The 15,820-nt window shown below is 41.9% G+C and overlaps 1 protein-coding gene across 1 annotated transcript in view; it reads right to left on the minus strand.

The window, feature by feature from the left end:
- The window catches only part of LOC146981264 (multiple epidermal growth factor-like domains protein 9), a 36,844-nt gene that overhangs the window by 15,862 nt on the left and 5,162 nt on the right, over positions 1-15,820 (minus strand). Inside the window, exons 2-3 of the mRNA XM_085786317.1 lie at positions 13,476-13,680; positions 1,445-1,584 (exon numbers count right to left, since the gene is read on the minus strand). Of these exons, the coding sequence (XP_085642443.1) occupies positions 1,445-1,584; positions 13,476-13,680 (345 nt within the window). The remainder of the gene's footprint in view (positions 1-1,444; positions 1,585-13,475; positions 13,681-15,820) is intronic.

Raw genomic sequence — 15,820 nt, forward strand, 5'->3', positions numbered from 1 at the left:
ACAAACCAGACTAGAGACTGGATTGGTGCTGTTTTTACTGTTTCTAGTTTATTTCCACCAACTGTATAGGACTCTTTTGTTGCTGTTGTTCCTCGGTAAATATTTACTTCAGACAAATGGAGAGGTTTGTGTGCTGCCAGTCTTTAATTAAACACAGTGTGTAATCGTCAGGGTTTAGCACCGAGGTGTTAACCTGAACTTAATGAGCATCTCATTGGCACAGGCTGAACTGTTAAGCTGCAGCTTTCTTATTTAAAAGGCCATTGGAAAAGGGACAACATGATGGAATGAGCTGACACAGCTGATTTCGCCAAAAAGTGGTTCAAGTGTCTGGACACACAGCAAGCAGCAACTAGATCATATCCTCAATTTTCATATCTCCATATATTATTGTTTTTAATGGTTCAGGTCTTTTTAAAATGATATTATTCTATCTACCTTATGCTTGAGGGGTTTTAATGTCTCTATAAAGCCGACAGCTTGACCACAGGCTCATTGTTTTCCAGCTGTCCACCCGCCCCGTTCTCATGGACACAGTAAAGTCCTTGAAAGGAACTCCTTCAAAATTTGGCACAAACATCCACTAGAGCCGTTTCTCACACTCTGTAGTGGCTCAGGAGGTAGAGTGGGAAGAGTGGGTCGTCCAATAGGCGGCTCGAATACCAATCCATCCCAGTTGCTTTCGTTGTGTCCTTGGGCAACACACCTTACCTATCTCGCCTTGTGTGAATGTGTATGAATGTTTGGTGGTGGGACGTTTAAATATAATATATCTTGTTGCATGCAAGTCTGAGAAGATGAACTGAAATATATATGCGATTTGTTGGGGTGTTAAACAATGCTGCTTCAGAGCTTCTGCACAAACACACCGGTACATTTCGATAACAAAAGAATTAAATAAATCTGATATGAATGATATCAGGAAGTAGCTGTTGTTCCAGCTGTGTGTGGCCCTTCTGTCCTCAGGAGTCTGGACTTCTGTGGTGAACTCGTTTGAACTCCTAAGTACAGGAGTCTGGACGCACTCTGAATAGAGAAACTGAACTGATTAGATTTTTTTTTTTTTTCAAGGTCAAAAGTCATGGTTCACCAAACAGGACATGTGTTTAGCTTTGTGAACATAAAATTCCCCAAACTCCTAGTGGGAATCCCCTCAAATTTAACACAAATGAAGTGATTAGATTTCAATAGTCAAAAGGTCAAAGTCGGTGGGACGTCCCTTCTTGACTTCATTATGACAGGGACCGCGAGAGAGAAACAGTAAAGGACAGGAAGAGCGAGAGAGAGGTGGAAGTCACTGTGGCATTTTGCCTTTATGTAAAGATTAATGATAAAAAAAACAACAACAACCATCTATGCTTTAACACACAACATTCAAACAATCCTTGCAGCAGCAGAAAAACAGTCCTATAAAAAGAGGATGTGAAATGTTGGGAGTGATTACCGGACTGTGGGTGGCAGTAGCTGGTGTGGTTGTGGCACTGGCAGGGCCGGCAACCAGTGCTGCTGAAGTGGAAGAAGCCCGGGTTGCAGTCATCACACTTGGGTCCATACACTCCCGGCTTGCACACACAAATACCTGAGCTGGAGGAGACAGACAAAAAGACAAAAATCAGTCAAACACAATACAGATAATATTGAATTTAACAGGGAAGCTCTATATATTTATACTGGGGCTCCAAGTCCCTGAATACATCTCAATCATCTCTTCAGATCCCTTTTAGTAGAAGCAAAGCATCATGTCAGACTGGAGCTGTGTGTGTGTGTGTGTGTGTGTGTGTGTTTGGACTGCAGCCTCGACAGATGACGTCCAGACTGTGGTGGTTTCACACTTGACTTCCTGCAGGTTCTCCCATTCCTCCATCTGCCTATACTGCAACTCTGCTCCAAGGTATAAAGCATAAGCATGTTTGTGAAAGCACCAGTTACAGTCCAGAGTCTGTGACCGACATCACAACTAATATCATACAGTGTCAAATAACTTGTGTTTACACCTGGCCAAGCCCCTAGAGCGGAGACTTTTGGCTTCTGGTTTTGTTCCAGTCTGAGTTTCATCACTCATGTATTATTTCCTCATAACTCAAACTGGTTTCCTGATTCCAGACCTGATTTACGTCACCTGCCTTTTCCTTGTGTTGATTTTCCTCGTCTTACTGTTCCCCCACTGCTGTTTTTCATCGGATTTCCTTCATCAATGTGTCTGTGCCAGCTCATTTAACATCCATTGCTGAGATTTAAGGTTAAAGGAGGTGGTGATAAAAGCATTGATTTGTCATTATTAAGTCGATCAGTCAACACCCCGACAGAGTGTTTTCCACCTTGAACCTTAGTGAGCCAATGAGAGTCTCAGAAACACAGATTCAAGGTTTAGGGTTTTATACATCACAAACAACTTGTGGGGAGGGGGGTGAGGTAAAATAAATCTGAAACCTGGAGTTAGCATTAGCACAACCACTAACAGTGTGTTAGCCACCGACAGTTACAACCTAACAAACGACAAGAACTAAAAGGCTAAAAGATGCTAACTATGCTAACTGTTCTGATCCATCTGGTCTCTGGTTCTGGTTTCAACAGTCTCCTCGTCGCAGTCTGGCTGAGTCTCTTGTGTTTCCTCCTCTAAGCATTTTGTTGATCTTTTACCTGCCAACCTGGAGCGAGCAGGTGGAGGGCGGGGCTTAAGACCACATTTCTCATTCAGGAAGTCAGAGGAAATGAGCTTCCATCTCATTGTCATGTATTTTTAAAGTGATAAAACAATGTTTAAGTCAAATAATACTCTACAAGTCAATTCTGATCACATATTTTTTAAATATTTATACCAGCCTACATCAGGCTGTGAACACAACGAAACAGAAGAAATCAGAGCCCTGAGCATAAAAGCTTTTTATTGACTTGATGGAGTAGCCTATGATCCATCGAGTCAAGTCTCAGTGGATGATAGCTCCAACAATCCAATTACATTTGAAGTACTCAGCATTAACACACGCACACACACGCATATACACAACCACACATGCAAATCACTTATTTCATTTGTTAGTGTATCCTCTTCAGATTGAACCAGCTGCCTCACTGCTCTGTGCGGCTGGCTGTTAAATAAAGTAGGCGTGTGCTCATTTATACATGCAGGCAGCGAAAGGCTTTATTTAACCCCCATGGCTCTCTGATCCCACCCACGGTGAGGGTAATTTCCTATAGGAAGAGTACGACGCTAAGTGAAGCCCCATCAGCCTTTCGGACCCAGACAATAGGCTCAGAAACATAATCTGGGGACAATAACTTCAAAACAGCTGAAGTAAATCAAGAGTGACTGGCAGTAGTTTCCCTGAGCGTGTGCGTGGGGCTCCACACAAAGGAGACTCTGTTAAAACAACTGCAGTTAATGCAAATGAAGATGCTTAGTGGGGCGTGGGCAGAGCTGAGGACAACAATCCTCTGCCCTCCGGCTAAACACACACACACACACACACACACACACACACACACACACACACACACACACACACACACAGGATAACAACAACAAATCAGCAGCACCATGACTCTAATGCAGGCTGCTAGCAAAAGCATTTTAAGAATAAAATTCAGTTATGTAAAATTAGAGATCCATCTGGAAGATAAACAATACGCACAGGACTGTAGTCCATATTCATTTCTATTAGTGAAGATAAACATTTAAATATATGGTACTCTAAATAAACTATACATGTTAATTATAGTATGGGTAATTTTATAATTACAGGGAAAACAAAAGAATAAAGTGACAGAAAGAAAAGCTTCAGAAAAGCTGAACTGTGATTTTTACAGATGCACTTTTAGATTTAATTCAAATTCTAGCTCTTAAAAAACAACATAAACCAACCACCAACCCAGCCAATTAAAAGTGTTTATAGGAACAAATGTCTCTGATGATTTCTATGAACTAGAATAAGAAATACTTTTTCAACAAAATAAGATTCAAACATTTTCTTGTAGACTGAAAATCTTAAATAAATATATTAACATAACTTAATAATACAAACAGTAAAATTGATGGATGGATTTCATTTCCCATTTTGGAATAAATCAATTGTATTAAACTATAATTAACAATCTGAAGAATATCTAACTTGGGTTTTAGTATATTATGACTAAAAATAGGTTGTGATTAGTGACTAAAACAATTCATGGGTCATCAGAAAATGTTCAATAATAATTAGCACATTGACTGATAATCAATTAAATGATGCATTGCAGTTCTGGTTCATATTATTCTGTCTGCACTGCTCATCATCAGCAGCAAGTGCAGTTTCAGTGGACAGTGAAATCTGCTTCCTGCCTTGGATCCTATGCAGCATGCAGCATGCCAGTGACGCCAGATGGTCGCCTGCCTGTAGAAAATGAAACCTCTGACTGGCAGCTAATCATCTGATCATCTCTGCATTACATCAGAAAACTACTGTGTTTTTTTTTCAAATAGAAGGAGAAGAGAAACAGAAATTGGAAAAGCTCCTAGATTTTTCCCATCAGCCCCGTTTCCAGCCAACACTGGAAAATGTGTCCAATAGATAATCTGTATATTAACACATCCAATAACAGTAAAGACTGAGAAATCACTCAGTGAGATGCAAAAAAAAAAAAAAAGTGGAGCAGTCCTGTGCTACACCACCCTGGTCCTCTCTCTGGCAGTCAGTCAGATCAGACACTGACCTGTGGCAATGCAGCACAATCTGTCATCTGTGTCCACTGAACAGCTCAGATATATGAGCCTCAAGTTTCTGATGCTGCCTGCAAACCAGTGCCATAAAGAAGATAAATCTATGAAGGCTTAAGAAAATAAAATGGATTTTCTTAATCTTACACAGATGTATTTTTTATTTTAAAAGACAAATATATAAAAGAGGAAAATGTTTTTCCTCTTTTGCTTTTGCAGTTTCCTGAATCTGTTATTCCTGAATCAATTATTTATAAAACATATAATTTTTATGTCAACATCACATACACACGGCCTGGGAACCTTGACATTTAAAGAAAAATCAAATGAAAAAACATATCTAAAAAAATATATTTTATACTTCCCCATTTTTTATTTACCTACTTATTTATTCATTTACTTATTCCTCGATATTTACTCATTCTTTGAATAAATCTATTCTTTTTAGGGCACTCCTATGACTCCATACCCACCAAGCGCATGTCTGCAGCTCTCGGAGGGATGTAAATGAGGCTATTGATGGCGAAGCCCTTCAGTAATCTGGGCATTAATTCGTCCCCTCTTGGCCAGAGAGAAGGATTTGTTGTTGTTTTGGTGTGATTTCCCTGCACTGCGCCGTCCCGGCCGCTCTGCGTCAGATCTGCGTGTCAAGTAGGTCAGTGTTACATGGGCGACAAAGCTTAACCCCATTTTGCAGCTGCCGGAGCGACAGAGTCACATCGGAGTATAGCGGTCCTCTCTGACAGGGAAGTGTTTGCCACTTTAATTATAGAGAGGTGACACAAACAGGGAACTACATTAAGCAGGTTAAGTTCCATTGCAACGTGTGCAGACAAATCCTCACGCAGTGTTTTCAGCGGGCCAAGCAGCAGGACTTCTGATCTGTCCTCTGCTGGACCGGGGGCTCATGCCAGACAGACTCTGCTGGCCCCAACACAAGTGTTGACATGTCCAAGTATTTATGACAGTAAACGAGCCAGGTTTTCTAGTTTCTATTCTCTCATTGCATCATTGTGAATTCAGGAAATACAGGGAATGTAGCAGGGTGGATACAGGTCAGGTGATGAAGCTGCACCTAAAACCACAATGACTTGCATCTGTCTCTATGCAGGAGATTCCTTTTTGTCTTTTTTTTTAATCAGGTTGACAGTTGAGAGGAAAGAGACACTGCAGTTATGTGGCTGTGTGTTAACCATTAGGTGACTGAATGTCTCCACAAGTCTTTTAAAATACTTTACAGTCATATACAAAGGAATGACAATGAGCTGATATAAAGCTTGGGAGGTGCTGATGAGCAAAAATCTGATACAGTCTGACACAAACATTGCAATATGATATCATAATGAGGGATTTCATAATGAGGGATTACATTGCTGCAATTATATAAAAGTTTTGGGTGTTAATGTTTTTTTAAAACATAATCATGCTATTATACTGTATTTAACTCATAAGAGATGCTGATACTAAAAACCAGTTTGATTTGTCACATGCTGAGGGCCCATGTACTGTAAATAAAAGAGTGTACAAAATTTTTAAGGATATTATGAAAATTATCACATACGGAAGGAAATGTTGTTTACTGAATATCGGTCCAGGCCTGGATGAGGGGCGATAGCTCACAACACAATTACAAGTTTAATTCTAGAAACTGTCTAAGTGAGTAACACATTCCCAGCAACACGACTAGACAGGTCTGTGGTGAAAAGCCTCTGACTGTGGCTCCCTGAGTGAGAGCATCAGTCAGCCCTCTGGTCCTGCAGTGCAAATGAGCTCAGTGTTTTCCACTTGATTAAACAGCGGCACATTTTCAATCAAACATTTCAGCGACAGTTTGTATCCGTGTGACTGAATTTTAACCGCAAAACAGCTGCACAGTGATTAACAGTCAACATCTTCTTCCATGTCTAAAGGTCAAAGGTCAAAGGTCAAAGGTCTTTTATTTGTCATTTCTTGTACGGTGTACACGAGATGAAATTGTGTGCTCCTAGATTAAAAGCAGTGCAAAAAAATCTGAACATTCAAATAGAATAAAAGCATACAAAATAAAATCCTATGTCTACGTCTGGAGTTTTAATCAGAAACATTGACGTGAACTACGAGGAAGAATAAAACACTTCATGTGTCACCACAGCTGCTTCGGAGTGTCATCGGATGCAGAGGCGGAAACATTTTGCACCAACAATCAATGTTTCATTACAGACTGCGGTGGCGTCCATAACTGAATACAGCATTGTAAAAACATCTGCCAGACGGCGGCCAGAGGATCAAAGACGGCACTGATATAACTGATAGATAACCCAACAGACCAGGTAACTCAGCGTGTCTGTGTTATATCACATGATTTGTTACAGGAACAGGAGGAAATCTCATTAACAGTGACATAACAAGATAGGTTCAGTGGGTCACGTGGTTTTTAAAGAGTCGTTAACCCTTAGGGAATTTCATCAGAGATGGGCATAGTTGTGGTTATGGCGGTAAAAATAAAACTTGCTATAAACATTATTGTCACATCCTGAATGACAGCACCTCTGATCTAAAACTGTTACTGGCTAGAATGACAAATGTGCTGATCTAATGTAGATTAAAAAAAAAACAACAACATTATATATCAGCTTCCTGTTCCTTTCTAAATATCAGCAATCTGCCGTTGAAAAACCCACCTCAGCATGTCAACACTGTCATTGTCAGCAAAGTAGGTTATCATTGCATCTCTGGGCCTCAGTGCAGCCTCACACAGCTGCTGGTGGCTACACAGCAGCAAACCAGTATTACACGGTCGGACTTCAACGTTCCCAGTTCATTTTACCCCAGCTATGTCAGAGGTGAGGACGTAAAGCTTCTGTGTTTTGGTAGCTACACTAAAAAGGCCCTCGAGCAGAAACTGTATGAAAGTGTATATGATCTTACATCCAGTGCAGCCATTCAGATTGTTATGATCTTTTATCTTTTATCCTCCTAAATCCTGGTCTACAGCTTCATATCCCACATCAAATGTATCTAATGTTAAATTACGATGCTGGGAGACTCTGAAAATTTCAGGATCAAACAAATATAGCAAATAAGCAATAATTAAAACATCCTTTGATAGCAATCACAGAGATTAAGCTGTATATTGCCTAAATCTTTACATTTCCCCTGTACAAGTTCACACACACAGATAAAGACTGCAGTGAGAACAGGTCACGCCATTACCAGTGGTGAGTTAATCAACAACCTGAGGCCCTATAAAGAGCCGGGAGCTCGTTTGTACTGATGGTTGTCTGATGGACCCGTTGGGACCCGCGCAGTTAAAGAGCAGAGCAGGTTAAAGCTACACTAAAGGAAGGAAAGCAGAGGAGTCTGATGATCGTGGAGCAGAGGGACGAGACGTAAACGTTTGATCAAACTGAACCGACTCTACCTGACGTCAGGAGGAAGTGAAGCACAGTTCTGGTTCATATTGATGTTTTTTCAACGGCTGAAAATAGGTCTTCTATTACAGTCGGTCCTACGGGCCGGAAATATCCGTATGATGTCATGTCATCTATATTTGGGTGATGTGGATTTAGCTCTCCACACAAAACGCTCCACCAAACAAAAACAGTGACTCAAAAATGCAGGGGACGTTCTGAGCAGCACCATGTACGAGTACAAGTCATCATTATATCACACAAACAGGAAGCCGGGGACAAACCCACATGTTGGGTCTTTGTCACAGCAAACAGGAGCCTCGTAGAGGACAGAGCTGCGTGGCCTTGTGCTATATAACTGTCCTGCAGTTACGTAATGCTGCCTCAGACCAGCAGCAGGACCTCTGCACCACACACACACACACATCCACACACACACACCTCATAACAATTCAGAGTGTGTGATTGGATGTTTTCTGTATGAGAATCTGGGGGGTGGCTGGTCGGCCACCGTTGCTGTGTGAATAAAACGAAAGCAAAAGAAGAAGGAGGAATGAGGTTAAGTAAGCATGTGCACTAAGCCTGTGAATATTCTCATTTGTCCAGGTCTCAAGGAAATTTAATCGAATGCAACTGGACTTTGTTATTTGTCTAGTAAGACGTTTCACCTCTCAGCCAAGAGGCTTCATCAATTCATGTTCGCATCTGACCAGGCTAGGACAAATAACCAAGTCCAGTTGCATTCGATTTAAATTTCCTTGAGACATGTGCACTAAGTTATTTTGGACTTTAAAGACGCAATTAATGCTAATATACTTCATGAATGTAACTGTACTCAAGTCAGTGTTTATTTTCACATTGTCCAGATCGATTTTATATTCATCTTTTGATTAGCTGTCATTAAAAAAGTGTTTTTCAGAGATAAAGGTACCTTGGGAAAATGTGATGTATGTAATATATATTACGGTACTTAAATTTTGCACAATAAACACTGTTAAAATACATTGATGTACTATATGAAATATGTCCCTGTGATACAAGAGCTTAACTCTTATATTACTCTTGTATTTAAGCCATTAATAGATATACGAACATACTGTTAACATCCCTCTCCCGTGATATAAATTTTAGACCATGCCGTCCAGCCCTACTGCACAGGTGTGTGTGAAAGTGAACCTGCTTCTACCTGTGTGTCACATGCCAACACTGATGACATCCTCAATGACTGTAAATAACAGTGAAGCTCTCCTCAGGGTGAAAATTACAGGATCTCTTGTGACATTAGGAAACCACAAACTCCAGCAAAGGGGGCTGTTAAAGTGACAGTTGTGGTCATTTGACGTGGGGTCGTGTGAGGTAGTCCTGCACAGTCAGGTTGTTACCCGTTACCTGTGCACTGCCAGTTTAAAGAAGCCGCTGAGAAAACATGCACAGAGACAGATGGATGAGTTTAATACACATTTTTAAACAAAAAAAACCCAATCTGAAATCTGTTTAAATGTGCACTTCATGGAGAATATTCTCAGCGCGTCATCCTCCCATCCAAATTCAGCTCTCTCTTTATTCACACACCACAGGCAGCACACTGATCTGAATCTACCACAAGTAACACACTGACTGTGCAGGTCTACCTCGCACAACCCCACGTCAAATAACCACAACTATCACTCTGATACTCCTGCTGTTGACCTACATCTACCCTGCTCTGTGTGGCCCCGAGTACTTTCCTTCTGGGGCTTATACCAGTGTTGGAGAATCGTACAATAACACTTAAAGCAGAAGTAAGTGGTCCGGTCGTTTTCGCTAATGCTGCGTTCCAGGCAGGCTTTTGAAATCGTAAATTACAGCTTCAAGTCACAACTTACGACTTTGTAGCGTTTCAGGCAACCCACTCGTGTTTTTCCGACCTGTTTTACCGGTGAAAGTCACTATAACGGCCACTCGTAACTTCCGACCGGTGAACTCGTACCAGATCGAACTGGTACCACTTCACGGTCGGAAAAATACGAGTTTCCTTGAACGCACCATAACAGTCCTCGTCCCTACGTCGCCACATTCACTGCGTTCCTTGGCTGCACACACAGCCCTTCATGCCGTTCTCTCTCCTCATTGGATAAAAACTGTAGGATACGATAAATGTTTTCTCTTCGGCTCAGAGCAGAGCAGAGGGACTGAGAGACCCGTGTTTCAGTCCAAACACTCTATGTAAGTGATTGCTGTCGGAAGATATAACTATTTAAGACTTATATTAACACAAATATATCACTTACTTCTGCTTTAAGTGATAATATTATTCCATCCTAGCATTTTGTTTGCCTGGTTTTTGAACATCACACAATCTAAGGAACCAATCCAGTCAACATGTGTGTAACTAACATGAAACCTTGTCAGTACAGGAAGAGATAGTTACTATTAACACAACCACCAACACTGTGTCAGCCACCGACAGTTACAAGCCACCAACGGCTGTGTCCGAAAACACTCACTAGTCACAATATAGTGTTGTGTTGTAGTGCTGTCTGAATTAATATACCCTATATAGTGGACTCATGGTCTCTCACAATGCAGCACGAAAAGTAGTGTACAACGACCGATGATGGTCACTAAGCTATATATACCATAATGCATAATAATGTTTTAATTATGTGAATAACGTAATTAACTGCAAGGCCGAGTTGAATCCGAAAGTGTTTTGTTTTCATTTTACCAGTGACCTCACTATATAGTCCTTTACATAGAATTCCCTATATAGTGAGTAGGGAGTAGTTTTTCATTGAAATCAGGGTTGAAAACGTTATTTGCTACAGCTTTTAACTAAATTCAGTATAATTTTAATTATTTTTAATCATTCTAATTGCTATTATTGTCTTTTACTGTCTTCTTTCTTTCTCTCTTTCTTTTAAATTTATTTTGCTGTTTTGATTTTAACGTAGGCCTATTTCTATGCCTCTGTAAAGGACTTTGAATTGCTAGGTGTATGAATTGTGCTATGCAAATAAATTTGCCTTGCCTTGTGAGTGAGTCAGTGATTTCGGACACAGCCAGTATAATAAAAGATGCTGTAGTGCTAACTGCTCTGATCCACCTGAAGGTCTCAGCAGACTCTTTATGTGAGTTTGGGTCTGACTGACTAAAACAAGTGGCTGAGTCTCTTTGACATTTCCTCCTCTAACTTCTTCTTGACACGCTGCTTTTTTACCTGTCAGCCTGGAGCAAGCAGGTAGTGGGCGGGGCTTGAGGCCTCATCACCATTTCTCTATGAGGATGTCAGAGTTGACCCAGTTTATGAGTGAAAACCATGTTCAACAAACTAATAGATCAGAGCAGATTTTTTAGAGTTTACGCCACGTCTGTGGAGGAAGTTTTTTATTGTAATCACTGGACTTTTTAACCATGAGGTCTTTGTTACTTTGGTTTATGACCGAATCGCTGCTGAACTAATGACCTTCCCCATCAAATTCTTCAATTGCATTTTGTGGTAATCTGCGAGTCTGTAACAGCAGAGCCAAGTAAAGCACCAACTGTCTCTGTCTTGACTCATTACTTAATGGGGGGAAAGATACCTAAAGCAGCAGGCTGGCTTACAGCGATAAGCTCCTTCAGGGGGGCTAGGCTAACTGGGTTAGCAGCAGTCAGGCTCAGACTGTCTGAGAAGGACTGTGTCAGGTGTGTGTTACTGTGTGAAAGCCGCCCCCATCACCCCCCACCACCACCCCTCTCCCCCCTGCACCTTCACCTACATCCTGTTGAGCCGTAGACGCAGCAGTTCAGGAGTTCAGCCTCAATAAACATCAAGCTGACATCCTGCGTTTTTCATCGAAGGACTGCGTGCGCCCATTAGGATTTGCTCTCTTACGTAAGCCCTTTGCTGTGACGTACTTTTCAGAGCATGACAACACAAATCCTCCACACGCTGTGGACACAGGCTCAGGGCTTTTGAAAAGCAGCAGCATTCCTCTTCATGTTCACAGGCAGAAAGTATGGATGCTATTTTTACTGCGCTCCTCACACGCAGCTTCTGGTCCCAGTCACAGCTCTGGTGACTTGTGGTGAATCCTAATGTCAGTTCTGAGCTGTTATGTTTGTTTTTTTTGGCTTTCAGTAAGAACAGTCTGGACCAGAGTCTGTACCTGAGCAATAATCCTGGAAACCTGTGGTGTTTTCTTGTGAATACGTCACACATGTTCCAAAGGCCACGTCCATCTCTGTCATGTTGACACAATGCATACAACCAGGCTAGATAAGAGAGGAGGGGGTTTCCCACTGAGGCACGGTGCCTGAACATGAATGAACATGAGCTCTGCAGAGAGAAGAGGACACTGCCTGAATATGAGATGAGTGGAGTTCATCTCATATTTAAGGTTGAGACAATTACACACTCGCTGCAATAGATCACAGGATGTCTGCCTAACAGCCTGGTTATCCTCATCTCATCTCATCGCTTCTGAGCAATCTGAATGGAAGACATTGGCTCTTGCAGCTTTGGCTGAGTGCAAACAGCACGATTGAGTAATATCCAATAGCAACTATTATGTCCCAATAAGGTAGAAAATTAATAGATTTCTTTTTTTTTAAAACCCATCTGTCTCATTTCTTCCATGACTTCACCCAGATCCTATGGAGACACAGACTTTGGGCCAGTGATCAGGTTTTATCAGGTTCCGATGCAGATCCACAAAAAATAAAACTCAATCTTAAAGAGGAACTATGCCAGTTTGGTCGCGTCATGCTGTTTTACTAACCCTCCTCCTGGCCATGTGCATTTGTTTTCAACAAAGCCTCTGAGAAATCAATCCATGGAGCGGTGGATAACGTTATTTATCGACGAGAGCTGGGACACCGGGTCAGAGGCGCTGTTGGTTTTCGGCAAAGAGACGCTACGTGGAAGGCAGAGAGTCTCCATTCTCTCTCATAACAAGTTACAAGTCATTTATTTAACCATCACAATTAGTCCGAAGCTGTTTAATTAAGGTCAAAATGAAGCAAGGAAATCTTGCATAGTTCCTCATTAAAGCTACATTGCACCAGCAGAAAAACACAATATCAAGCATATTGTTATTATTAGCATATTATTAGCATTATCGTCCATTTGTTTATGGCCATCTAAAGAATATTCCCTCTCTTTTCAGCTCTGTTTTTGGTCTCCACCATCTCCTCTGAAAAATGTCTGGCTGCTAAACGTCCCCCAGCTGGTCTCCCAGTGGTGCTGGGAAGGTGATGCACAGTTACTATGCAGCCATGCAACCAATACAATGAGTGGACAGCTGTTACAATGCAAATCTGGTTAATTGACGTTGAGACAGTCACTTCCCAGTGAAACACAGAGACAACAAACGTTCACCTCCCTTCAACATGGCAGCCAGAGGGAGGGGAAGCAGGGGGAGCATCCTCACCTGTCACAGAGGGGGTTCACTGCACCGAAGGAGTCGCAGGCGCAGGGCAGGCAGCCGCTGGTGCCGTTGGTGAAGTATCCTTCCTCGCAGTCCTCGCACTGTATACCGCTGTAACCTGACAGACACGAGCACTGACCGGTGCCGTGGTCACACTCGTCCGGATCCAGGATCCCCTCACCACCAGTGCTGCAGTTACAGAGGCTCTCTGAGAGGGAGGGAGAGATGGGAAATAACTGCATGAGCTGTACTGACAGTGACACAGCTAAACATGTATGAATATTACATTATCTTATGCTCCTCCATTTTAGACCAAGAAAAGAAAATACTACGAAATGACAGACAGTAAACTTGACAAATGGCTTTAGCTTCTTCTCTGAAATATAGGCTATGATTGTTAACGGACAACACAAGTTTTACTGGGTACAAAATGCATCAATAAACACATAGATTCATTTATAATGAAAATAATTATCAGTTGCAGCTTTATGCAGCCAAATGTACTTGGAGCACTATTTGATAATACTGAATATCATATTTCCTTCCATATGCTTTTCCATCATTTATTTTTCCAGCTTGCTGCAGAGTCCGAACCTCATCTCACAGCTTTACTTATGGTACATTAAACCTCAGAAAGCAACAAATAACTCTGAAACACAATATATGATGATTCATGAAAAGAAATACATTGAAATAATGATGATATGGTTTCTGTTGGTTCTTCTACCAAATAAACATGTTACTTCACATCTGGAGAATGTGACCTCTGTGGCATATCTGCAGCTTCATTCACTGGGAATAAAAACACTGTTTGAGCATGACTTGCTATTTGGATAAAAACAGTCACTACAGTCGACAAACATATTTTCTTTTCTTGTCTTGTCTGTATGAGTCAGAGAAACTCAATGTAATCACTAATACCTGGTTTGAAGCGCTTTCTCTGAAGTCAGCATCAAACCAGGTAATTTTACACAGTAAACACTATGGCGATGAGAGCCTTCGCCTCAACTGTGCTTCCACCCTGTTTAGTCTTTGTGTCGTTGTTTATGTTTTTTTTGCATGGGCTTTTACTGTGTAACAGAAAACAAAATTGGTCTCCAGCAAATAGAGCTGACTAGTAAAGTATAACGTCCTATTAGAGATTCAAACAGTCAGACTATGGAGTCCCATTAGCACCAATGTGAGAGGAATTCCCCCTTTTATTTGGGTTGTGTGTTGTGGTGTCTGTGTCTCCTGCTGCCTTGGTTGGTAAAAGCGCACCTTCACCTTTGATATGCCACAGTATGAAACAGTGATGTGTTGAAGTCAGTATTGAGGTGGTATGCCATCAATAAAACATTGAACTACCAGACTACAGCCTGCAGCTCTGGCGCCAAAGGACTGCAGCTGGAGCTTTTTGCAGGGCTAACGCGACTGTACCAGCAAACAGTGACACTGGGAGCCGTCCTGTACGACCAGCGCTCCACTATCACTCACTTAAAGCTTTCCTTGTCCACTCGCAGTCGTCTTGTTTTTTACCTCTGGGAGCTGCACAGCAAAAGGAGCCAGAGGGCTGCTGAAACACTTTCCTCGTCCAGATTTCTCCACTGATCCAAGAGCTTAGAACAAGCCGCCTTTTAAAAATCCCCCTCATATTGTGCATAAACAAAATTCCTTGTAATCAACAAAGGTGCGTTTCAGATGAAAAGATTTCATGTTTTAAATTGACACCATTTGAAGAAAAGCAGAGAATGTGTAATGACAGGCATGAGGTTGACCCCGCAGAGCACAGAGTGGCAATCTATTATTCATTTGATCTCAGGTTAGGTGTGGCGGGTGATGACTGGGGGCCTGACTGCTTGTCTCCACTCTGAGCTCAGCAGCCAGACAAAGAAAACAGACAGATATGAGATGGGAGATCAAAACTAAAGCATCTCTCACCTACGGTATGTACACTCACACACACAACGCACACAGACACGCAGATAAAGGAGAGGACAGGTGAACTGTAATGTATTCCTGCCTTGGCGTCCCACTCAGATTATGCTGCTCCTCCACTGTTGCTTGGACCTTTATGTAACTAAGAAAGCCCTGTAGTTATGCAAGGCTGTGGAGAATACTGTCAGATCCTTTACCACTCCACTGACGTCCACTAAACAAGTGTCGCTCCAGATCACGCCTCGATGTGTCCCGACACCCACTCACTCACACACATACACTGCAGTTCATTCTTAAAACCGGGGTTTAGGTGTGGGTTAGGGGCCCCCCAGTGGAGCCTCACACCAGGTTTGATCTAGATTGGTCCGGACCTGTGTGAAACGGAGGCAGAGTTCACCTCGCTCCGATCTATCCTGCCCGCTGTAAAGTGG

The sequence above is a fragment of the Trachurus japonicus genome, chromosome 9 (assembly GCF_045865225.1).
Source record: "Trachurus japonicus isolate A0001 chromosome 9, Traja_1.0".
NCBI lineage: Eukaryota > Metazoa > Chordata > Actinopteri > Carangiformes > Carangidae > Trachurus > Trachurus japonicus.